The sequence below is a fragment of the Nerophis ophidion genome, linkage group LG08, assembly GCF_033978795.1.
Source record: "Nerophis ophidion isolate RoL-2023_Sa linkage group LG08, RoL_Noph_v1.0, whole genome shotgun sequence".
Taxonomy (NCBI): Eukaryota; Metazoa; Chordata; class Actinopteri; order Syngnathiformes; family Syngnathidae; genus Nerophis; species Nerophis ophidion.
The window spans coordinates 55,567,284-55,594,931 of record NC_084618.1 but is presented as its reverse complement, the minus strand read 5'-3'; the positions used below and the strand labels follow the sequence as shown (position 1 = coordinate 55,594,931).

Below are 27,648 nucleotides of genomic sequence, written 5' to 3'. Positions count from 1 at the left end.
AGTTTGCTCAGGCATTTGTTCAGAAAGTGGTGACCCTCGCCCCATCCTTGTTTGTGAATGACTAAGCATTTCATGGAAGCTTTTATACCCAATCATGGCACCAACCTGTTCCCAATTAATCTGTTCACCTATGAGATGTTCCAAATAAGTATTTGATGAGCATTCCTCGAATTTCTCAGTCATTCTTGCCAATTGTGCCAGCTTCTTTGAAACATGTTGCAGGCATCAAATTCTAAATGAGATAATATTTGCAAAAAATAAGAAAGTTTACCAGTTTGAACATTAATTATCTTGTCTTTCCATAGTATTTAATTAAATATGGGTTAAAAAAAAAGATTTGCAAATCATTGCATTCTGATTTACACAACGTGCCAACTTCACTTGTTTTGGGTTTTGTAGATGTTAATAAGGATTGGCATTCTGAATCCAATGTCCATAATAAAAAATAAAAAGAAATCCACCCAAAACAAATCATTGTACATTGGATGTTCTTTGCATCCTGGAAGAAGAACTTGCATTTAAGTCCATTAAGTGTAAACCCTGAACAACATTATTCAGTATGGTAAATAATTGTTAAGGTATATTTTGTCCCTGGTGTGCAAAGCTCTTTTATGGTTCAGTCTGGGTTGTCGGAATGTGGCAGCATGTACTCCTCCTACCACCAATTGTCTCATGTTTGTTTAAATTGTAAAGTTTAACACAACTAGAGCAGCTTTGATACCTTCAACAAGCTGAAAGTGGGTAAAAGTTAATCAAATATTTAGCAGGTTTATGCAAAAAATACACCATTTGTGACAAGAAAGAACCTATTACATTTTAAAGCATACCTGGATACAATAAATGTATGAATTCAAGACTAAAGCTGTCACAGTCCACTGGCATTGAGGCCAAAAGAGCCAGTAACCTACCGTTCAATTTGCTGTAAGGAAAACTAATGACTTCATACATCTTTAACTTGGTCATAGTGTGATGGGTGGAGTATAAAGTACATAGGATTCATGATTTATATATCATGGAGTAATGTAACCATAAAATGTTTCCATGTGCATTGAAACCAATTGTTGAAAGATGTTCTAGCCTCTAACCACTGCAGCTGTTGTTGTTAAGACCCACTGTTGTATACTAGCTGCTACAGTGTGAACACAATCAACTTGATTGGACAACAATGTATGTCTACGACGTAAACCTTCTATTTTATTTAATGTAGTTTTGCAGTGCTTACTGATAAAAAAAAACTGTTGGCTTTAATGTTCCGTCTAATGGGAAGTTGGTATAAGGTACGCGTCTGACAATTTTTTCTTCTGTCATTTGAATATGTCATTTATAATACAACAATGTCATACATTTCAAAGTTAAATACATATTTCCGTGAAAGCTCAACGAGGAGGTTTGAATCAAATGAAGAATGTCTAAAAATGATGAATAGTTTATTCCAGTGTTTTTCAACCACTGTGAGATACAGTCTGGTGTGAAGTGGGAAATTATCTAATTTCACCTATTTGGGTTAAAAATATTTTTTGCAAACCAGTAATTATAGTCTGCAAAGGATGTCTTGTTGTTGAGTGTCATTGCTGTCTTGAGCTCAGCAGAGAAACCGTGTAATACTCTTCCATATCAGCTAATTGCTTTGTGGATGTCGGAAACAGCGGGAGGCAGCGTGGAGATAAAAAGGTGTCTAATGCTTAAACAGTTTCATATGCACATTCACCAAATGTGAAAAGTAAAATGTTAATTTTTTTCATATTCAAGACAGAGTTATATGTTTTTTTAGTGGTGCACAAAATGAACCGTGCATGAACATCACCTTGTTCAAAGAACAAAACCAACACTGTGCATGAACTCACAACAAATTACACACCTGCAAATCAGATGGAAAATTACAGGGAACATTGTTTGGGGGTTTCCACAATACGCCGATAGGGGGAAGTTTTTATCTACACGATGAGTCGGGTGTGTCTTGACCTCCGAAGCGGAGGGTCCGCCGAACCTCCGAGGCCGACTCACCGAACCCCTAGGGTTCGATCAAACCCAGGTTAAGAACCACTGGCTTAAACCAAAAATAAACAAAAGGTGAGTGCCTCTAAGAAAAGGCATTGACACTTAGGGAAGGCTATGCAGAACGAAACTAAAACTGAACTGGCTACAGAGTAAACAAACACAGAATGCTGGAAAACTGCAAAGACTTACAATGGATCAAAGACGGTGTCCACAATGTACATCCGAACATGACATGACAATCAACAATGTCCTCACAAAGAAGGATAAAAACAACTGAAATATTGTTGATTGCTAAAACAAAGCAGATGTGGGAAATATTGCTCAAAGGAAGACATGAAACTGCCACAGGAAAATACCAAAAAAGGGAAAAACCCAACAAAATAGGAGCGCGAGACAAGAACTAAAACACTACACGCAGGAAAACAGCAAAAAAGTCAAAATAATTCAGGGCGTGATGTGACAGTGATGGATAGTGATGCCTGGTTGGTTATGGTTTAAAGTTATGTCAAACAATTGCGACAACGGCTCTTTACTGTCGACTAAGTTTCGCTTTTTAATGATTTCTGCTGGTGGTGCGCCTTCAGATTTTTTCAAAGCAAAAAATGTGTTTTGGCTCATAAAAGCTTGAAAAACACTGGATTATTCTACCTGGGAATAGGCAAACCTAGCATACATTTCCCTCAACACGGACATTAAAAGCTCACCATTGACCATTCACACACAGCACCAATATATTGAAACGTGGATGATGTGATAGAAGAAAGGTAAAAGAAAGACAAGTTATGTTCAAGTTTCGATTTTGCATCTCATTGAACATAACTGTGGTGTGTTGAAGGATTATTGATTAAAGTTAGAAAAAGAGGCGTCACTTGGTTTTAAAGGCAAGGCTTAGGATAGAGTAGGGGGCCCTTCAGGGGTATTGTGTATGGGGGCCCAGAATATAGTGCTACGCCTCTGTACACCCTAGTAAACGCACCACATAAAGTCATAAAGTCGTCTGCAAAGGCATTTAATAGCGAACACCATGAAGGGAACGTGCCAGAGCTCTTTCAGACAAACGCTGGATCAGAGAATTGCTTAATGAGACTATAAATTATATTCTTTAGAGAAAGCTTTTCTGAAATTGAGATGCTGAACTAGCGTAATTAAGAGTTAAATCCAAAGTGTAAACAAATGTCCTGTAGTTACACAATTGGTTCAGGCTAACATTTACCTTGCATAAAGTCGCTTGAAGTTGAATACTCATATAAGCCTGCTAAAAAGCCAATAATATAAATTAAAGCCCGAACGGGACAAGCGGTAGGAAATGGATGGATGGAAAATGAGAGTATTTGTTAATACAAGCAGTTAATCAAAATAACTTACCTACACTCAGCATTATTTCGCTGGCGCTAAACGCTAACAAGATAATTCAATAAGACCTCTTTAAGTTGACTGTATTTAGCGATGCATTGATTTAACTCAGAGAATAATAAAACAAAATATCAAACAATATTGTTGCTGTTTTGTAAAAGCAATAGTTTCAAGATTAATCAAATTAATTTCAACGGTGCTTAGCATTGCATTGCTTTGAAGGAAATGCTAAAGTTGGTATGCTAACAGGTAAACAAATTGACTTAACTGCATTTATCAAAAATGATCATGTTGGAATGTGAAAAATGGAAATATAAGATAAGTTAAGATAATATAAGAGTTGGTGTTGTAATGAAATAGTTAACCTGATCAAATAAATGCTAAAGAAAAGGAATTAAACCAGTTGAGACAGGAAGATGCACTAGTACCACTAGTATTATTGCACATGCTATAATGGAGTATCTCACAGCTAATGTTTGTATTACTTCCACTCAGGTTAATGTGTTTTTTAAAGCCACGGAAAGAGAAAACAAGAAGCTTTTGATATGATTTTGCTCCCAACATTTCCTTTCAGTTCAGTGTAGATGTGCCGCATTAGCTCAGCAGTTGTGCAGTAAAGACCGGGGCTGCAGCAATGGCCGTACTGTAAAAGTAGGTTAGTGGTTTTAAATAAACAATTCTTTGTGCCCAGTCATTTAAATTGAAGCACCATCATTGGCTACATGGCCGGGGTGGTCTGGATAAGCCCAGATGGAATGGTAGACAGCCATCTTGGTCGCTGTAGGGATTTTTGAATTTTTATTTTTCCATTTTGCACACTTTGTGGCTTTGGGCTTCATTCTCACGCCTCGAAGCTTGTCGACCAACCAAGTTTTTTCCCACATGCTGTCATCTGCCTTTTCCGACATCTTATTGTCACAGGCTTGACATCAATTGAGCTCTGAAACGCCTCGCTGGAAATACAAAATTTTAGAAGCAGTCGACAATAAGTGACGATGGACGTAATTTGATTATTTTCCCGGAATTAATTTTGGATTAGTCATATCCTGAGCAACTGAGGCATTATAGGGTGCACTGCTTTGCTGCCAGCAGCAGAGCTAGGTTTCCGTTTTTAAAAAGCAAAAACAATTTGATATAATTTATGTCAAGTTACGGCCATAGAATGACATTATTCCACTCAAAAAAAGACTAGTCACACCATACAAAAATTATTGCAAAAAAACGTGGCGCAGTGGGAGAGTGGCCGTGCGCAACCCGAGGGTCACTGGTTCAAATCCCACCTAGAACCAACCTTGTCACGTCCGTTGTGTCCTGAGCAAGACACTTCACCCTTGCTCCTGATGGGTGCTGGTTGGCGCCTTGCATGGCAGCTCCCTCCATCAGTGTGTGAATGTGTGTGTGAATGGGTAAATGTGGAAGTAGTGTCAAAGCGCTTTGAGTACCTTGAAGGTAGAAAAGCGCTATACAAGTACAACCCATTTATTTATTTATTTACATAGAAGTGATCATTCAAATAAATCAAATAATTGTTTATCTACTCATTGACCAGGACTTTGGAGGATGCATTGAGTTGATTGGACATAAACAATATAAAAAGGCAAAGTATGAACTGTCCAAATTAAATTTAGATTCATTCAAGATAACAAGGGGGAGTACAAATAGTTAAGCATAGAGTGATGTACATTGATGTCCTTTACAAAATGAATCAAAGTAGCCCTCCGTATTCTTTAATTTTTTAATATGTAGCGCTCGTAGAAAAAGTTTGGACACCCATGAGTTGAACCATGAAGAGTACATCCGTCCAAAAATTCTGATCTAAAGTTTTAGATGCACAAGAGGCATATTTTGATGGTTGGTCAGTCTCTAACCAGTTGGTCTGGACTAAAGTGTAGCACACAATTTAAAAAGATTGTCTTGAATAGCGGAGGTGCTAACAATTCCATTCACATCCTAAAAGGTGTTTCTTATTTATGAGTCTGAATTGATTCAAAATGTTTAACAATAAAAAAAACTTGAAATACATTTTTAGGCCTTTTACTATCTGCGTGTGTACGTTGAAAGCCAAGAGGAGTTTTCGTAATCTTTTTGAAAAGGTTTTATTATAAATTATAAAGCAAATACTATCTTGCAAGAATCGGTTTGAATATAGAATCGAATCAACACCCCAAGAATCGGATCGACTTGAATCGTGAGTTTTCTAAGCGTGGATGTATTACAGTAAGGGGTATGGGAGGACATGTCCTCTACACTTTTTAACATCCAAAAATAATGAACGGAGACTAGTCAAACACTAGTACCAGGCGGAAAACAGCCGTTCAGATGAAATCTTGTTCCACAAGCTCATTGATTGGCTTTGTGTGCCCCCCACCCCCACACCTTCAATTCTGAAATCCAAATAACATCCCTAGTAAACCGCATTAAGAATATTAATTATTGATAACAAAACATTTGAGTCTTTGTTAATATTTCTACTGTGATGATGGAAGGAAGACAATATGTTTGCAAACTTAAGGTAGAAATATCAACTGTTGGTAAACTCCTCTGCCTTAGTGAATTTTCTTGCTATCTCATCTTTTTAGTGTACAATTTTGTATGTCAGCCTCCTTTAGGTCTCCATAATACAACCACTTGGCTCACTGTGTTTGTTTCTTCCTTACTCAGCAGGATAAAGTTAGGATTGGGACATTTCTTTAAATGTCTAGCTGGCAATCAGCGTATAGTCAATCGGCAATATCAGCATGTCTCTTACTTGTTTGCACCCCTGAACTGTTTTGACTTGTTTGGCAGTTGTGTTGAAAGAAGCGGGTTACACACACACACACACATACGCGCGCGCGCGCACACACACGCACACACACACACGCACACACACACGCACGCACAAACGCACACATACACGCACACACACAAATCTGCCTCTCAGATGAAAGTTTTCAGCAAAATCATTGCCACACTTTATCTGGCAGGCAAAACAGCCTGCAGATTTTTCACATTACCTCACTCCCCTTCTGCCTGTAAGTCCTTCACACTAAAAGAAAACGTTTTAACATGTGGGAAAAATGATGTACGACATTTGTATTCCCATCATAGGGTTCTCGTTGACATGACATCTACCTTGTCCACAATAGAATAAGAATAATACTCCATGACTCGGAGAGTTCCCACACTAAAACACACAAAATGAGCTCATGGGAAGTTAACTATACTGTACTTAAATTTTGGGCACTGAAATCTTAACTTTGCACAACCCACTCCACAAGCAAACCATGTTAAAATTATATACTTTGTATTTATTATGATCTAAACCAGTGGTTCCCAACCACCGGGCCGCAGAATAATTTTTTATAAAAATAAAATAAAAATATATATTTTTTATTTTTTTATTAAATCAACATGAAAAACACAATATACACTTACAAATAGTGCACCAACCACAAAAAACTCCCTTTTTCATGACAAAAACGTCCCTTTTTCATGACAAAGAAGAAAAAAGAAAAAGAAAAAAAAGGACACCCCCCCTGGCCCGCGGGACAAATTATTAAGCGTTGACCGGTCTGCGGATACAAAAAGGTTGGGGACCACTGATCCAAACCACTAAAATTTTACAAATTTTTTATCAAAATACATTACTTTTATTGACTGTGTATGATAACAGGCACTAGTAAAATGCAAACAAGAACAATTAAATGACACATCCTTTGCGGACAAGTTTATGTTTGTTAGATATTGAAGTCATTTTTCTTTTTAATGCACTGACCAGACATGTTTGAGCTGTCTGGGTGCTGATCAGTTAGGATGACTCTGAAAAATCAATGTCTTATTAAACACAAGGGTTGATACTGTGTTCCTCGAAGCCTCTATGTGTGTGTCACTTTAATTAAAAAAAAACAAAAAAACATTTGACCAATTCAGTTGCTGCAACGGTTGACGGCAAGGGCACCAAACGTTGTTTATCAGAAAGCACTTCTTTAGGCTAACGAGTGACAGTTTGTACTAAACAAAATCGGAGGACTGATGTGATGATCAGTTTTTGTCACCATCATCGATCTAAGTGGAACTAAGAAACAGGAAACATTTTGAATTGTGGGATCAGTTTGATCTCACAGCGCTAAGACAAACGTTCTTCTTCTCTTGTGCATGATTTTGCTCATTGACCAGAGTTGTACATTTCATATTCCTAAAAAAATACAGCTCGTGAGTGTGCCATATATTCACTGAGTTATTTACCCGTCACTCCTGGTCAGCCTGGCTCTTACTCTCCTTTCTAATTCATCCCAAAGGTGTTCTGTCGGGTTCAGGTCAGGACTCTGTGCAGGCCAGTCAAGTTCATCCACACCATAATCTGTCATCCATGTCTTTATGGACCTTGCTTTCTGCAGTGGTGCACAGTAATGTTGGAAGAGGAAGGAGGCCGCTCCAAACTGTTCCTAAAAGGTTGGGAGCACGGAAATGTCAAAAATGTTTTTGTATCCTGGAGCATTCGAAGTTCCTTTCACTGGAACTAAGGGGCCAAGCCCAACTCCTGGAAAAAAACTCCCCACACCATAATTCCCCCTCCACCAAATTTCACATTTGGCACAATGCAGTCCGAAATGTATCGTTCTCCTGGAAAACTCCCAACCCAGACTCGTCCATCCGATTGCCAGATGAAAAAAAGTGATTCATCACTTCAGAGAAGACGTCTCCACTACTCGAGAGTCCAGTGGCAACATGCTTTACACCACTGGATCCCACGCTTTGCATTGGACTTGGTGAGGTTTTCTTAGATGCAGCTTCTTGGCCATGGAAACCCTTTGCATGAAGCTCTCTGCATACCGTATGTGGGCTAATTGGAAGGTCACATGAAGTTTGGAGCTCTGTAGCAACTGACTGTGCAAAAAGTCTGTGACTTCTTTGCACCATGCACTTCAGCATCTGCTGACCCCTCTCTGTCAGTGTATCTATTTTCTTATAATAAAGCCGACGGTTGTCTTTGGAATATTCAGGAGCGAGGAAATTTAACAACTGGATTTGTTGCAAAGGTGGCATATGCTGGAAATCACTGAGCTCCTGAGAGCGGCCCATTCTTTCACAAATGTTTGTAGAAACAGTCTCCATGCCTGAGTGCTTCATTTTACACACCTGTGGCCGGGCCAAGTTATTAGGACACCTGATTATGATCAATTGGATGGGTAGCAAAATACTTTTGGCAATATAGCGTAGTACAAGCAATATGTACAGGTGGTCAAAGTTGTTGTGGGACTTTATACACTACATGACAATACATGAATTACAAGCTTTTTTAAATGCTTCCAAATTGGGTCTTTGACTTTAGAGGTAAACAATTGAACCAATTACAGTGGGACCTCGATTCAGGAACTCCTCACTGTAGAAACTTTCCGAACTGCAGAGCGCTAAAAAGTATGCTTTTGCCAAGATTGTGTTTTTTTTCCGTTAAAAAAATCTACAGTTTGGGCTCTTGAGATGCAGACATTAGGCAAACCAACAGGCCAAACGACTTCTCTGCATGGGAGTCAGAGCTTTACTTCCTGTCATTCACACACAATACTGAGCTGGGCCTGAGACCCACTCAAAAAAAAAGTAGCTAAAAACTCGGACAAGTTAGAAAACTACAGAAGAGGAGTTATATTGACAATTAAATATAATGTTCAACAACAAAGCAGAGATGTAAAAACTAACAGTTAAGCAACACCAAAAAAAGGCATGATTATTTAACATGACATAACATGCCATCTCCTGGTTGGGGAGTAGACCCTGCCCCAAGTGGAGGAGTTCAAGTACCTAGGAGTCTTGTTCACGAGTGGGGGAAGAGTGGATCGTGAGATCGACAGGCGGATCGGTGCGGCGTCTTCAGTAATGCTGACGTTGTACCGATCCGTTGTGGTGAAGAAGGAGCTGAGCCGGAAGGCAAAGCTCTCGATTTACCGGTCGATCTACGTTCCCATCCTCACCTATGGTTATGAGTCTGGGTCATGACCGAAAGGATAAGATCACGGGTACAAGAGGCCAAAATTAGTTTCCTCCGCCGTGTGGCGGGGCTCTCCCTTAGAGATAGGGTGAGAAGCTCTGTTATCCGGGAGGAAGTCAAAGTAAAGCCGCTGCTCCTCCACATCGAGAGGAGCCAGATGAGGTGGTTCGGGCATCTGGTCAGGATGCCACCCGAACGCCTCCCTAGGGAGGTGTTTAGGGCACGTCCAACCGGTAGGAGGTCACAGGGAAGACCCAGGACACGTTGGGAAGACTATGTCTCCCGGCTGGCCTGGGAAAGCCTCGGGATCCCCCGGGAAGAGCTAGAAGAAGTGGCTGGGGAGAGGGAAGTCTGGGCTTCTCTGCTTAGGCTGCTGCCCCCGCGACCCGACCTCGGATAAGCGGAAGAAGATGGATGGATGGATGGATGGATGTATTAAACATAACATAACACTATTGTGATGCATTATTGCATCATGAAAACGAATGATAATGTAACAGTTCCGCATGATATAATCTCGTAAAAGAGGTGCTAAAAGCTTTTGTTCCTTTTGCTCTCGAGTGACTTGTCAGCTGTGGGCGACCACACATGTAATTCCCCGGGTCACCCCAGGAAACCTATTATTCATTCTGAGGGGAAAAAGTTGCAGTTTGATGGTTGGCGATGATGTAACTTTGAGTTGATCTTGGCCTCCATCACTTAGTTTGCACATTCTACAAGGCCTCCCACCTTTGAATACCCCAGACCACTAAATTAGATTTTTTTGAAAACGAGTGGCGGAGTGCACTCCAGATAAAATAATAGTCATGCACACGTCCATTCCCCAGCGGTGTTTGAACAGGTGAGTGAAACTGCAAGCTAGGCCTGGGTCCCACGGCGGCAGCCACCTCAGACAATCGAAGTGATCCAAGCAAAACAAGAGGCATTGTCAAATCACCAGTCTTTACCCACACCCTGGCGTCAAATAAATAGCCACACGTGACATTTTTATGCGACTTTTTTGCTGCAGAAGAAGGACAAAACATTCCCAAGACTTTGTATTTGCTTTTTTTGGGGTATCTTTTGGTGTAATGGAACAATGTAATCCTATATGTGCTGCACCATGTTAAACATTGTTTATTTTCTAAGGTCTTGTCCTCTCTCCCAGCTCAGTCAGCATTACAGGAAAAGTCTTGATGTGGGGGAGCAAATGTATCAGAACAAGAGGGAGAAAATGCTGACATAAAACATTGGCCACCATTTGTTTCTGCGCAGAAGCAGACACCAGAGTTTATGGAGTCTTTGTTATTGTGGAAGCCCTCTTCGTATGTGGGACCAGATATTTTCCGCATGTGTGGTCTGCAGGGGGAATTCTAAAACTCATTGATAACATATTTCAATTAGGCTTACTTGTATACGTCATGTGACTTGTGGTTCTCAGTTACAGTGGAGCCTCGTGTTACGAACCTAACTGGTTCTTGAACAGGGTTAGTAAATCAAAAAAGTGGATGTATTAAAACAGAAAAATGTGAACATGAGTAATGGGTTCCAGCTTCACTAATTCTGAGGTGTCAAGGTTGGGAAGTATGAAACTCATCTGGTTCAAGTAAGCAGGCTTGTTGAGAGTTACGCCAATTATATTTATATTAGGGGAAATCAGAGTTACACACCCATTCTGAAGTTGTATGAATCGTTGTAGCGACTATCGTTTCAAAAAAGGTGCAGCACTAATCTCCCCACGCACATCTTTCTTCTTCTTCACCGTCTTCCTGACTCGTCCATTACTTTTTTTTGCGTTCGGTTCTCGTAGACACGGCAATGTCAGGCTGGCAGTCAATCTGTCTTTGCTCGAAACCCCAGATAAAAGCACCTCCTGCTGGCTTCAAGTTTCAAGTTTATTTCACAATACCATATTACATTTACAACAGTAGTGAATATCATTTAAGGATGGTGGTAAGTGAAAGGGTCCCCCAAATAAGCTCGAAGAAGCTTTTGGCAGGGGGTCTACAGGACTGCTGGAATGCTGAAACATTGTGGCAAGCACACAAACGCTATATGATGAACACAAATAGGAGTACTAAAGCAAGCATACACATACATGCATACATTCATTCAACCATGCACAACCCAACAGCAGTATACCCAAAATGAGGTGTTAGAGATAAGTGGTTAATAGGTAAGATTTCAGTTTTTGAAAAAGAAAAAGTGATTGGTCAGACCCTGCCGAGCTCAAACCCATGGCTACTTTTAATAAGATTTGCAAATGTTTAAGGGGCGTGCCGAGCCATGCACACGTATGCCACGGATTCCAAGTAGATTGTGATGTGACAAAGAAATGTGCTTGAATTTGTGCGTGCGAACACTTTAATAAAAACCTCGTTTCCATATGAGTTGGGAAATTGTGTTAGATGTAAATATAAACGGAATACAATGATTTGCAAATCATTTTCAACCCATATTCAGTTGAATATGCTACAAAGACAACATATTTGATGTTCAAACTGATAAAGATTCTTTTTTTTGCAAATAATCATTAACTTTACAATTTGATGCCAGCAACACGTGACAAAGAAGTATGGAAAAGGGCAACAAATACTGATAAAGTTGAGGAATGCTCATCAAACACTTATTTAGAACATCCCACAGGTGTGCAGGTGGGTGCCATGATTGGGTATAAAAACAGCTTCCCACAAAATGCTAAGTCTTTCACAAGAAATGATGGGGCGAGGTACACCCCTTTGTCCACAACTGCGTGAGCAAATAGTCAAACAGTTTAAGAACAAAGTTTCTCAAAGTGCAATTGCAAAAAATTTAGGGATTTTAACATCTACGGTCCATAATATCATCGAAAGGTTCAGAGAATCTGGAGAAATCACTCCAGGTAAGCGGCATGGCCGGAAACCAACATTGAATGACCGTGACCTTCGATCCCTCAGACGACACTGTATCAAAAACCGACATCAATCTCTAAAGGATATCACCACATGGGCTCAGGAACACTTTAGAAAACCACTGTCACTAAATACAGTTTGTCGCTACAGAAGCAAAAGCCATTTATCAACAACATACAGAAACGCCGCCGGCTTCTCTGGGCCCGAGATCATCAAAGATGGACTGATGCAAAGTGGAAAAGTGTTCTGTGGTCTGATGAGTCCACATTTCAAATTGTTTTTGGAAATATTCGACATCATGTCATCCGGACCAAAGGGGAAGCGAACCATCCAGACTGTTATTGACGCAAAGTTCAAAAGCCAGCATCTGTGATGGTATGGAGGTGCATTAGTGCCCAAGGCATGGGTAACTTACACATCTGTGAAGGCACCATTAATGCTGAAAGGTACATACAGGTTTTGGAACAAAATGTGCTGCCATCTAAGCGCCGTCTTTTTCATGGACGCCCCTGCCCTTTTCAGCAAGACAATGCCAAGCCACATTCAGCATGTGTTACAACAGCGTGGCTTTGTAAAAAAAGAGTGCGGGTACTTTCCTGGCCCACCTGCAGTGCAGACCTGTCTGCCATCGAAAATGTGTGGCGCATTATGAAGCGTAAAATACGACAGGGGAGACCCCGGACTGTTGAACGACTGAAGCTCTACATAAAACAAGAATGGAACAGAATTCCACTTTCAAAGCTTCAACAATTAGTTTCCTCACTTCCCAAATGTTTATTAAATGTTGTTAAAAGAAAAGGTGATGTACCACAGTGGTGAACATGCCCTTTCCCAACTACTTTGGCACATGTTGCAGCCATGAAATTCTAAGTTAATTATTATTTGCAAAAAAAAAATAAAGTTTATGAGTTTGAACATCAAATATCTTGTCTTTGTAGTGCATTCAATTGAATATGGGTTGAAAAGGATTTGCAATTCATTGGATTCCGTTTATATTTACATCTAACACAATTTCCCAACTCATATGGAAACAGGGTTTGTACATCAGAGTTTTTAGTTGTTCTGGATTTGAACGCATTTCCATTTTTAGTAGGAAAGCCACACAACTGTTGCTAAATGAGGGCTCTTACAATGATTAGGAATACAAAATAAATCTACTTTACTGGCCGGTTAATCTTTTTGGCATGCAGCAGAAGAGAGGGAGAGGAAGGCAGTGTTGAAAACGCTGTAGATACTTCCTGACTGTTTCAAACTTCACATCGCTTTTCTATTGCTTTCTTTGGACTCCTGTTCAGCTGGAAAAACTAGAAAAATGCTGCAAATACGACTAAAAACACATAAAAAGCATACCACTAACACACCAAAGCATATTTTTATGCGTTCTGCGGTTTGTTAATTTAAAAAGTTTGTACAATGAGAGGTTTGTAAATCAAGGTTACATTGTATTTTTCACACACTCCTTGAATTAAAATACTATCGAGAACCTGATAAGTTGCTGGCACATGCATTCTGCATTAAATCACCTGATTAGCAAAACACAGTCATGGTGAATCCATATGTACTGTATGCTTCGTCGCATTTGCTAGTCTTTTATTCCGATTATCATCAGTTATTTTCCTTCCCTCACCTCCTCCGTTTTTCTTTTCATTCCTCTGAAAAAGTTCTCTATGTCGCTTCCTCCATCAGTTCCGTACACCAACATTCCTCTATACTTCTTCTGGGTTGAACAGGCAGCCGTCGATTGGTTTATAGCACTGCTGCCACCTCGCTGCATTTGTGTGTATTGTTCAAGCATTAGTGAAGATACTAACACTAAAAGTCCTCCTCCAAACTACTTCAAAGGTTTTAAAAGGATGTTCTGCAGTTTATGCAGCAACAGAATTATTTAGTCGCCAAAATACTATAGTCAGCGGTGCTAAATGTTCCAGAATGATTCTAACTTGATAGGACCAAAACCTATTACGCCCTGGCAGTGTCCCTTCAGGAGCATTAAAATTTTTGTTTGACAGCACTCACTGGATGGACCCATAGGTTGTGTTCACCTGATGAAACGGCCGACTTTTTAACAGTCCAAAGGAGCAGAGTCAAATAAATACTTCCACATTTACCCATTCACACACACATTCACTCACTGATGGAGGGAGCTGCCATGCAAGGCGCTAACCAGCACTTATCAGGAGCAAGGGTGAAGTGTCTTGCTCAGGACACAACGGACGTGACGAGGTTGGTACTAGGTGGGGATTGAACCAGGGACCCTCAGGTTGCGCACGACCACTCTTCCACTGCGCCATGCGAATAATGCATGAGCTTGCAGCGATCACTTTATAGACTTTTAACGTTTAATATTTCCCATTTAAGTATTATCTTGATATTATTAGGATTTTATCTTGTTTCGGAGTTCTTAAAACACATTTTTGCCACTAGTGTTTCGCAAAGCACCAAATGGGTGAGTCTTGATAAAATAAAACAAATGTGAGCGAAACGTTTTGACCAAAGGCAGCAGTGGTATATGAAAATTTCTGGACATACAAAATGTTGACATCTATAGCTATATTTTTATAACGACGGGGAAAAACACACATACTCGTATCGACGCGTGCAGCAACACCAAGACAACAAACACGGATGTTGACGTGAAGTTAAATCATTAAAATGGAACCTGACCCGAACAAAAACAATGCAAATTTAGTCTTGATACTAATTTCCTTAACCCAGCCACACACAAAGATGTCGTAGACCTCCATGCTTTTCCAAGTTTACATCCGTTTTCTTATGTAGAATGATGTCTGGAGCACCGGATAGTTTGACATGTCTGGGAATGTGACCAACGGATAATCCTTGATATCACTCAACAAGTAATTTTTTTGGAATAACGCATAAGAATTGGTTCAATTGAATAGCTAGATTTTTTGCTTTTATCTGCTTCTAGTGGTAAGATCTATGCCCCTTGCGTACTCTGAATGCCGCCCTCTGTTTGATGAGAAGTAGCCATATTGGTTTGGTGGCCCACTTCTGTTCAAAAGTCACGTGAGTGGATACAACCTATACTCTGGGAAAGTCCAAAATCCAAGACCAAAATTGAAATAATTGTAGATTCATAGACCCAGGGGAAAAAATTTTCTGTCATTTCTGAACAACTATTCGGAGATCATCAGTTGTGCCGACACTTTGCTAAGGTCTGGGGCAGGAACTACGCTCAGAAGACAAGAAAACGATTAGGATTTTTAGGAACAGGCTAAGAACCACCAAACCTCAAGCCTCCCATAAGCTGGAAGAAGCTCCAAAACCACTGTCACTCTCTACATTTATTTAAGTGTTTTAATCGCTAATAAGTTGGTGCAGACCAACTTTAGGTCGTTGTTGTTCCTTAAAGTCCAATAGGGGTCTGAGCAGATTTCAAATTGTGGCTGATAAATCATGAAGAATACATTTGTTCTACCTAGCCTGGGGGTCGGCAACCCGTGCCTCTTTAGCGCCGCCCTGGTGGCTCTCTGGAGCTTTTTCAAAGATATATGAAAAATGGAAAAAGATGAAGGGAAAAAAACATATTTTTCGTTTTAATATGGTTTCTGTAGGAGGACAAAAATGACACAAACCTCCCTCATGGTTATAAAGCACAGTGTTTATATTAAACATGCTTCACTGATTCGAGTATTTGGCAAGCCCTGTTTTGGCCTACTAATTTTGGCGGTCCTTGAACTCACCGTAATTTCTTTACATGTACTGTATAACTTTCTAAGACGTGCTGTATGCCACTTCTCATTTTGTCTCATTTTGTCCACCAAACTTTCAACGTTGAGCATGAATGCACAAAAGTGAGTTTTGTTGATGTTATTGACTTGTGTAAGGTGCTAATCAGACATATTTGGTCCCTGCATGACTGCAAGCTAATTGATGATAACATACTATTTAGGCTAGCTGTATGTACATATTGCATCATTATGCCTCATTTGTAGCTATATTTGAGCTCATTTAGTTTCCTTTAAGTCCTCACAATTCAATTTATATCTCTTGACACACTATCTGTATGTAATATAGCTTTTAATTTTTTGCGGTTCCAGACGGATTTGTTTTTGTATTCCTGGTCCAATATGGCTCTTTCAACAATTTGGGTTGCCGACCCCTGACCTAACCTACACTAACATCAAAGCAATAGACTTGCAACAGGACCCTTCATACATAATTAAAGTTAGGGAACTTCCATGATAGAAGCACCAATTAGATAGAGGTAGTTAGACGACAAAAAATTAATTTGAGCACTGTGGGAAAACAGTGTTGACCTGCTGCCACTTCATAAATAGAAACAGCAAAACACTCGTTAGCAAGTTCCTGTCTAATATTGTTACATCAGTCTTTCAGCACCTAGAATAACATTCTGTCTCCCTTGAACTGTATACCGAGTAGGCGTCATCTTTTGAATGGGCCTTAAGTTTCAACCGCAGTCCATTAGCTCATTTCCCATGTGTCATCTTGCTTTTAACTGCTGACTCTTCACATTCGTGCCGGAAGACGCCTTCTGTATTGCTTACACTTGTTGGTCCTATGACCAATTAGCAAACAACACACACCAACACAAACACTTGGCTTGCTCCATATGTTGCTTCTTTTTTGGTTTATAGACCAGTTTTATGGCCTTCCCCTGGGAGACAGACTCTTATAGTATCAGCCTCCTGGCACCCATTCACGGCATGAGCATGGTTCCAAATCACAAACACTCGCCACTAATGAATTGAGCTGACTAATCATTTTGCATTATCTTTTTCTTTTTTCTTCTGAGTGGTCATGATAGTCTCAATTAATTTTCATAACAGAGTACCATTTATATATTTATTTTTTTTAAATCTTTTTTATTTTTTACCATTTATGGCAACAAACTCTAAATCAGCGGCTCTTAACTTTTTTGACCTCGGGGGCCAACTTTTCCACTACAGTGGTGTCTGGGGCCCACTCAAATATTAAAACTGAGTTAGTAATCTTACTTTACTTAAACTTTGACCTACTCACTGGAATTGTGGTTAGAGTGTCCGCCCTGAGATCGGTAGGTTGGGAGTTCAAATCCTGGCCGAGTCATACCAGAGACTATATATAGGGGAGCCATTACATCCTTGCTTGGCACTCAGCATCAAGGGTTGGAATCACCAAAAACATTCACGGCCACCGCTGCTGCCCACTGCTCCCCTCAAGGGGATTGGTCTTTTGCAGAGGACAAATTTCACCACACCTAGTGTGTGTGTGACAATCCTTGGTACTTTGACTTTAACTTACTGTTTACAACCTTGTCAAGTGATATAGAACCATGTGTTAATCACAAAGATTATTATTTATTTAACAGATAAGCTGTAGGCTTAAGTTAGCCTGAGTAGAAATCAAAGGCATTAACCAAACATGTTGCATGCTCATAAATAACTGACGTAAAATACATTAATATAAAATGATGTTGTGCTAAATTAAATAAACTTAATAAATAATTAAATGTTTTCTTAACTAAACTGTGAATAAAAATTAAATTGCAAATTAAAATACAGTTTCACCATTTTGGTCATAACTTTTGCGCTAAAGAAACTTCTCTATGACTTTAGCTATATTGTCTGATATTGTCTTTACTGCCACAAGTGGTGGAAAAGTGTATTACAACTGAGTACTGTTGCAACCCCTACAAACTACAACTGAGAAAGAGATATTTTTTAGGCGGCCCCGGCCCTATAATTAAGAAACACCGCAGTAAATAAATATGATTAGTAAGGTTATATCATTTTCGCTAGCGCTACAAAAAGTTGTCCAACTATAGTACGTTGACAAATGGTCATAATGGTTCTATTTCTTTTATTAAACATTACAATTTTACAAATTCCGTTTTTCAATCTAATTACCCCAACAATAGCTCTTGAAAGAAGGCACTGTCAGCTTCAGGACATTCAGTAAATGCTACAAGCTAATTCCAACCATGCGAATAATACAAACAAGGAACTTTTTACCATCCATCCATCCATCCATCCATTTTCTACCGCTTATTCCCTTTCGGGGTCGCGGGGGGCGCTGGCGCCTATCTCAGCTACAATCGGGCGGAAGGCAGGGTACACCCTGGACAAGTCGCCACCTCATCGCAGGGCCAACTTTTTACCAGCATTGTGCTATTTTTATTGCGTAGTTATCAGTTGAGTTTTATGTTTAAAGAATGGTTGCATTTTGTTTCGAATGCCTGTTCCAGTACAGTATTTTGTAGAAGTCGGTGTGACCTAACAAAAGACTGAATGTGTATTTACGTTTTTTTTGCTTTCGTGTCTTAGGTCCGGCAGTGTGAAGAATCACTGGGATGAAATCTACTACTTTGTGGAAAATTTAGCAGAGAAGTTCAAAAGGTAAGCACGTTTTCTATGCTGCAGGGAAACTGCCAGTAAGATTTGGTTAAAACAAATTCACATTGTAGAAAAGATTGTATTGGGACCACAACAAGTTTTGGCAACCAAAAAATACAAACACACTTATTGATTTTGTGTGTTTTACAGGTTTTTATTTAAAACTTTTTTTTTACAGATTCATTCTTCTTTTTTTACGTTTAGTTTTTTATTTTTGTCTCGGTTTCAAAATAATGGCGTGTTTGAGCATTGCCTGTGGCCGGGGCTTACAACAAATTTACCCAGAAGCCGTTTTACTAGACTTGGGCTTGCAGGTAAAAATGAGGACAGAGGGCGTCTAAATCAAGTTGGAAAGAAAATTCTAAATATGAAAATGTGAAGCAAAAGTTGTATTTTACATTTGTCTTGAGTGGGCCTATGTGTGTTGCTGTCAACATATTTATCTCCTGCTCAGAGAGAATTTTGTAATTTTTAAAACATAATATAGTGATATTATTTTTAAGTAATATATAGTCCATCCATCCATCCATTTTCTGCCGCTTATTATAACCCTTTGGGATTGCGGGGGGCACTGGTGCCTATCTCAGCTACAATCGGGTGGAAGACGGGGTACACCCTGGACAAGTCACCACCTCATCGCAGGGCCAACACAGATAGACAACATTCACACTCACATTCACACACTAGGGCCAATTTAGTGTTGCCAATCAACCTATCCCCAGGTGCATGTCTTTGGAGGTGGGAGGAAGCCGGAGTACCCGGGGGGAACCCACGCATTAACGGGGAGGACATGCAAACTCCACAAAGAAAGATCCAGAGCCCGGGATTGAACCCAGGACTACTCAGGACCTTCATAATTGTGAGGCAGACGCACTAACCCCTCTCCCACCATGAAGCCCGTAGTCTAATAAATAAATAAATAGATACATGTGTTGTACTTGTATAGCGCTTTTCTACCTTCAAGGTACTCAAAGCGCTTTGACACTACTTCCACATTTACCCATTCACACACTGATGGAGGGAGCTGCCATGCAAGGCGCTAACCAGCACCCATCAGGAGCAAGGGTGAAGTGTCTTGCTCAGGACACAACGGACGTGACAAGGTTGGTACGAGGTGGGGATTGAACCAGGGACCCTCGGGTTGTGCACGGCCACTCTGCCACTGCGCCACGCCGTCCCAATATATAGTTATATAGTTTTTTTTTATTACTTTTTGACGACTTACCTAATTGGTAAAGCACTCTGGTCAGCTTTGTTACTTACAAAATTGGTTTCATATATGCAGTAGATGTCAGCACTTAGAGGTTGTTTACACTGCACTACACACCCATTTACACTGCACACAGATCTGATTTTTGCCACTCGAAACGCTCAAGAGTGCTTCAAGTCTGATCGTTTGGCATCAGATTCAGGCCACATAAGAAAGAAACCTTATGTAAGAGTTATAACAAAGGCAACACATTAAGTAAGTGTCTCAGTGGATGAAATAACTCATGGAAATTACTGGCTTAAAACGGCCAAATGTATAGATATGTGTGTCCAAGTTAAAGGAAAGGACAGGCTGTCTTCTTCTAATGGACTTAATACAATATGTGCAAGCTGGGTAACGACATGGTAACATTTACTGTGGTCTGGAACAACATGGCATACCATCAGAAATACAGTCAATATGTCATGAGATATGCAAATATAAATTAAATACACAGAGGACATAAGTAAAGGAAATTAAATGAACTCAAATATATCTTCAGACGAGGCATAATGATGCAATATGTACATACAGCTAGCCTAAATAGCATGTTAGCATGGATTATTAGCACTCCATGCAAGTCAATAACATCAACAAAGTTCACCTTTCAATCAATCAATCAATCAATGTGTATTTATATAGCCCCAAATCACAAATGTCTCAAAGGACTGCACAAATCATTACGACTACAACATCCTCGGAAGAACCCACAAAAGTGGTGTGCATTCATGCACACCATAAAACGTTGGGTGCACAGAAATATGAACATTGGCATCGAAAACATGTCAGGATACAGAAAAATATATTCTAAAAATATTGTTGTATTTTTTTAATGTGTGTATTTAATTGTTGCCAAAACTTGTTTATGTGCCAATACAACTTTTTCTACAATGTCAATTTTTTTTCAATATCAAATCTTACAGGAAGTGTTTTGGCTCCATATTGAAAATAATATTTGCTGTGAGATTCCAACAGTTGAAAGAAAAAGTATAAAGTAGAAAAAGTATTTTATATATATATATATATATATATATATATATATATATATATATATATACACTCACTAAACCCTCAAGTAATGTCTTTCATCCGCACTGGACTTCCTGGAGCCCCACAACAAAGATCTCCAAAGAGAAACTTAAATAGCAGTGCAATAAAACTAAATGTGTCCCTTGGAATACTACATCCTAGCATATGTTAAAACACTTAGCACGATGATGTATCAATAATCATTTATGACTGTGGCCCTCAATGGTCTGTCTTTGTATGAAAGGAAAGAATCCATTTTATCCACAAAATGCCTAAATCAGTTCCTTTCCTTTTTTGACCCTGAATTTAAAAAATGTCAAACTGCTAAACAGAAGGTAATAAATTAATAACAAGTTAAATGTTTTATTTTAATAATCAAATGACAATAGTCATTTTCATATTTATTTTCTAACATAAGTGATATGGCCCACTTAAATGAATGTAACAAATATATTTGTTTTGTTTTTCATAAGCTGTGTGCTATAGTGTTTTATGTCTAGGTTGGGGTCCGGCTTTGGAAATAATTTGTACTCCATTCAGAGATCACATATAGTTCCGCTTAATATATCTTTTTATTAGCATTTATGTAATCTGGTAGCAGCATTCCATGATTACTATTCATACGACTAATTAAAATTCTTAACAAAAGACAGTAAAATAAGCAAATCTGTTTGGGGTGTCATAGTGTAATGCTATGACAAAGAGTTGGTTTAAGCCTGGTTTGTATGGCAGACAATGACCAGTTTTGCTCAATGGAAGGTTTTTATTTTACTTTGTTTTACTATGTTTTTTGTTGTAGTTACGGCCGAAAAATGTTTTGCTCAATAAAGTGATGCAGGGGCACCGCTAGGGATTTTGGGCCCCATGAAATGAATCTTTATAGGGCCCCCAACACAGCGGCAACATTTTTAGATGCTATTTTACATACAATTATGCATTTTAATGGTATTTTTGACTGTCATTACCATATTTTTGAAAGAAGAACAGTTAATAACTTAGTGTCATTATTTTTTCTGTATTATAATTTCATCTTCATTAGGGGCCTCTCTGGGGCCCCCTCCATCATGGGCCCCTAGAATCCGTATTTAGCCCCTCTTTTCGGCGCCCCTGAGTGATGGATGGAATTCCTGCCCTCTATAAAGCGTTTCTACAGAGGTGATAATTTAACAGTGTTTAAGAAACATTGTTTATAATTCGGATTTGATTCGATATAAAGTTAAAGTTCCAACGATAGTCACACACACACTAGGTGTGGTGAAATTATCCTCTGCATTTGACCAATCCCTATGTTCACACCCTGGGAGGTGAGGGGAGCAGTGAGCAGCAGCAGTGGCCGCGCTCGGAAATCATTTGGTGATTTAACCGCCAATTCCAACCCTTGATGCTGAGTGCCAAGCAGGGAGGAAATGGGTCCCATTTATATAGTCTTTGGTATGACTCGGCTGGGGTTTGAATTCACAACCTTCCAGTCTCAGGGCGGACACTCTAACCACAAGGCCGCTGAGCGGGTGTGAGCAGCATTGATTTGCTGTGCACACCTCCGAAGGAACGTTAGACGTAAACCACTAAAAATCTAATATAAGTAACGTTCAAATGTGTGTATTACATTGAATTATAGTGCTTTTTATGAAAACCCATGGCTCATACTGTACATATTCTCCCATCTCATTTGTTTGTCCCTATATTAGTGGCTTATAGTTAGTACACAGTTAGCTATTAGGATTACGCGAAAAACCACAGTCATTATTGAACAGAATAAGTCATGCCCCAGTCCTATCATTCGACATAATAAGCTCAGCTCAGTGGATTTGAGGATATATTGTCCACCTTGAGATCAGTAGGTTGTGAGTTCAAACCCCAGCCAACCAAAGACTATATTGGACCCATTACCTCCCTGCTTTGCACTCAGCATCAAGGGTTGGAATTGGGGGTTAAATCACCAAATGATTCCCGTGCGCGGCCTCCGCTGCTGCTCACTGCTCCCCTCACCTCCCAGGGGCTGAACATTGGGATGGGTCAAATGCAGAGGACAAATTTCATCACACCTAGTGTGTGTGTGACAATCGATGGGACTTTAACTTAACATATGGACAGCATATAATTTGTTTTTAAGAAATACAATTTAGTGAAAGTCTGTTTACTAGTGACAGCCTGGTTCTAGTTTGCCTCGAGTTTTTTGTTTTGACATGGCCGACCAAAACGTTATCATAACCAGCCGTTAGAGAAAATTTCACCTAAATGTTGCATTCTTAAATGAGACATACCGTAATCTCCGGGCAATAGATCGCACCTAAAAATATAACCTGCACCTACCTAAATTTTGGACAAATTCCATTCGTACACGTTTGCCACAAATGTCTAAAAGCCACAGGTATAAACATTAAAACATTAAATATTTACACTGGTGATTGCGTTCATTCACAAATGTAACAAAAAACAGTGCGTGTAACACAACATACAGTTATCTACAGGAGAAGTCCTTCTTGAACTTGTCTTGTTCAACGCGTGGCGGTCCGATGTTTCGAGATTGGTTAGTGGCGGCGGATTTCCGATCCGTGCGGCGTCTGTTTCCTTTTTCAACGGCTGTGTCGATTGTTCTCGGCTTTGGGGCAGCGTTGTGCGTATTTTGTCATGTCTTTTTCATGACGGCGATGAGTCCATCACGCGCTAAATGGCTGACTCAACAATTGTGTGAGTGTGTTTGATTTAATGTGAACAATTTCTCACTGCGATTGGGACCCATTGGGAAATTTAATTGTTTTTATATCCGTCTATTTTCTACCGCTTGTCCCTTTCGGGGTGGCGGTGGGTGCTGGAGCCTATCTCAGCTGCATTCGGGCGGGAGGTATGATGGGTTTAAATTTATTGCTGGTGTTGTACCGAAATCTGTTACCCATCGGAATTGTAACTCCAGGGGGCGATGTTCCCATGGCGTTTGTTTGATGGTTAAACAGCAAGGCCAAAGAGGAGGAAAAGAAGAACGCTTGTGTAAATGGCGTAAACTATCCTTAATACTGAAACGTCAGTTGTCAGAATTTCAGCATTAATGAATTACACATTTTCTTGAAATCAATGACTTAATTTCATTATAGTATGAGTCCATTGTATCAGCTGTTGATTCTCTCTCACACACATACATTTGCCGGATTAAAAGCTATCATGGAATGAAATGTCAGTTGTCAGAATTTAAGGATAGTTTACGCCATTTAAGCAAGCGTTCTTCTTCTCCTCCTCTTTGGCCTTGCCGTTTAACCATCAAACAAACGCCATGGGAACATCGCCCCCAGGAGTTACAAATTCCGATGGGTAACAGATTTCGGTACAACACCGCCATGTGAAGCTTGTGACCTAGAGACATCCATTCATTAGCCACAGCTTTTTAAAAGCGCAGGGTTTAAAGCTTGGGGAAAAAGTAGCGGAAATGATGGTACTGTTCAATGCCATTTTTTCACCAATCAAAATAGCAGCCACTGTAGGTGTAGATGTGCAACCAACCACACTGCAGCTGTAATTAGTTTCTGGTGTAAGTAGTGGTTTTGATAGACAATTTAGAGCAGAGTGTAAAACATACGGGCCAAGGGCGAGATCAGGTCCCCGAACAAGTTTTATCCGGCCTGCAGGATGAGTTTTCTAAGTATAAAAATTAACCTGAAATTTTTGAATGAAAGTAAAAGCTGTTCTAAATGTGTCCACTGGATGTCGCAATAGCAATTATTTGTATCTTTGTAGATGATGCTTCATATGTACAAAATAAACCACATGGTGTTTGTACCACAGTCGAGGAAAAGGATCACACTACATAAACAACATCTTGTAATTTGATGTTGATATAAATTTTTATCTTGGTTGATTGAAAATTAACACCAATGAGTTGACTGATGAACATTGTTACATAATTTATTTAGAAAATATGAATAACGACAAATAAATGATTAACCGCAACATGTAAGTGTAAAAGAAACCAACAACATTATGATTTGTACAATTTCAGAATGTGCTTGTTCTATTTTTAAACAAAGAACATCTGAAGTTGTCTTTATTTTTAAGTTATCGTGCCGTGATTTTACCAATACGGCCCACTTGGGATTATATTTTTCTCCATGTTGCCCGTGATGTAAAATGAGTTTGACACCCCTGATTTAGAGACTCCAATTGACTTTCAACAAGCGTGTTTTTAGGAAGCCTGATGAAGCCAGCATGGTCAGAGAAAATATACACATTAAGGATCACACAGGCACATTAGAACTACACACCCGCCATTGCGGTTTGTAAATACAAGCTGTTTCATTATTGAGTATGACAAGCCATATTGATAATAATAATAATAAACAGATGTAAATTACTGTTACAATGATCAAATGATGTATATACAAATACAAGTGAATGTCCTTTTTAAATAATGTGTCACTTTCAATGCAGTCGTTAATGTGAGAATTGTTTGTTTTGTATTATTCCTTCTTTTCCAGTCCCATGCTTCGGATGTCATTCATTACTTTCTCATCCAGAGCATCTACCATCCTCAAGCTTACTGAGAACAGGTAAGCGATAGAAGTCCGTCGACTAATAATGTCATTAGGCACAAATGACTGCAGAAATGGATGACACTGCAGCGCCGTTTGCTCTCACGCAAGAGGAAGCAATCGTCAGCAAACTGAATTCAAAGCATGGCACCAGAGTGAAAGCAGATGTTCTCCGCTCAAACTGTCATCCAGTTGAAAATGAACCCATGTGACAATGTTACTGTTACTGCATGAAGCAGTTTGGCTTTTTATAGACTTGATTAAAAAAAAAAAACTTAATTGAATACAGGCTTTGCATGCGTATGCGTGAAATTATCATTGCAATCATCTTTACAGGGTGGACATCAAAAAGGGGCTGAATGCGCTTAAAAGAGAGATTCCAGGTGGCGACACGTTCATGCATCTTGGACTACATATGGTAGGCTACTGCCGTTTTTATATATGTACAAGACAATATATAGGTTATTGATGCAAAGTCATTTTAATTTGGAATTGTCATCCTTTTTTTTATCCTGATAAATGCTGTATGTACGCTAAAGTCCAAAGATAAATATTGCATCCATGCCCATGATGAGTGTGTAAACTCCTGACCACAATTGTTGGTTACTCACCCACACTAGTTTTTAGAATGACAACAAAAAAAACCCTGTAAGGAGTATCAGAGAAGCTTGTTTACACACACTATTTATGCAACTCAAACACAACTCTGCATTGCAGAAAAAACAGCACAATTGCACAACGTGGTTGTTTTTGGCACTTTCTTACCAACACTGTCTTGTTTTTAAAGGCAAATGAGCAGATTTACCAGGAGAACTTTGGTAAGCACATATTTACTTATTAATACAATTTTTCCCTTTACTTACACACAATCTTACCAACTTTGTGTCTTTTTTTCAAAAGGATTTACACACTTTTCTAAACACAACATTCAATATTCTTAATTCCTAGATTATTTGCAAAATTATACACTTCGATCAAAACATATGCCCATTCATCAAAATAAAGCAAGCATTTGTAAAAATACAGTTTTATTGTTATCTCACTTACACAGACTTCAAATGATAAGACCCTATTGTAGTGAGTTACAGCATTTGTAAAAATACAGTTTTATTGTTATCTCACTTACATAGACTTCAAATGATAATACCCTATTGTAGTGAGTTACCCAGAACAGTGATAAATACAAAACACATTTGTAAAAAACCCTATTTTACACTAAGAAATCACATGTTTGAAGCATTTTGCCCGACCTTTTTAGCATACCGTATTTCCTTGAATTGTCGCCGGGGCGCTAATTAATTTAAAACCTCTTCTCACTCTTGCGGTTACTAAAGGCATGCGGTAAAAGTAAGCATGCGCTAATTATTTTAAAACCTCCTCTCACTCCGGCACTTACCAAAGGCATGCAGTAAAAATTTGAGTGTGATGTAAGCCTGGACCTTAAATCCTACTCTTAATCTTCTTCCCTTTATGCAAGTTCAAATTACCGGTATTGAAAACAGCCTCCTCCATTTTAAAAATGATGACAGGGGAAGTGTCACTCGTGACGTCACAAGTTTGACCAGGCGGTAATACTAAGCATGCGCTAATTATTTTGCAAAGCGAGTTTGATTTGACCCGGCAGTAATTCAACGCAGGCGCATACTATATGCCCTGCGGCAATTCAAGGAAATACGGTATGTGATGAATGATTACTGTAACGTGACAAAAATGTATTGGCAAATCCATAGCAATCGTCATTCTTTACTTTGAACTGGGCCTATACATAAGGACCTAAAGAGAAAGTAAAAATATCTTGTAGTCTTTTCCAGAAGTGCTCAACAATGATGCTGCAAACTGAAAATAGGTATTTTTACCACGATTGAGTAAAATAACATATCACAGTAGTCAACAATGACATGCAGTACAAATTACAATCTGAGACAAATAAAAAAATCTGGAGATAAATAAAAATGACAGCAAAAAGTATAGGCTACATGTGCAGACTTAGGCAACAGCAGCTCTATGAAAGAACCTACTCAAAAACCTCAGTTACTAATTCTAATCATCACCTGCCCGTCTAGCTGGATCAGGCCGTAGTATCTCATCCACATCACATGTACAAGATGGGAAGGTGTGTGTAAAGCATTGTGTGTGATATTTCGCAAAAACTGTGAAGCTTAGTCTATGCTTAATATTAGGCAACTCTGCACAGGGGTTTTCTTTACTGTGTAGACTTTTGTTAACCGTGTGAAAATGTAAAATGTAGTGTGTAAGCAATTGGAAAAAACTGTAAAAGGATGTCTCAAAAATGTTATGCAGATTT

The 27,648-nt window shown here is 39.3% G+C and overlaps 1 protein-coding gene across 1 annotated transcript in view; it reads left to right on the top strand.

The window, feature by feature from the left end:
- antxr1c (ANTXR cell adhesion molecule 1c) overlaps positions 1–27,648 on the top strand; it is an 80,835-nt gene that overhangs the window by 9,304 nt on the left and 43,883 nt on the right. The window contains exons 2-5 of the mRNA XM_061909012.1: positions 18,477–18,548; positions 25,290–25,361; positions 25,680–25,761; positions 26,131–26,161. Coding sequence (XP_061764996.1) covers positions 18,477–18,548; positions 25,290–25,361; positions 25,680–25,761; positions 26,131–26,161 — 257 coding nt within the window. The remainder of the gene's footprint in view (positions 1–18,476; positions 18,549–25,289; positions 25,362–25,679; positions 25,762–26,130; positions 26,162–27,648) is intronic.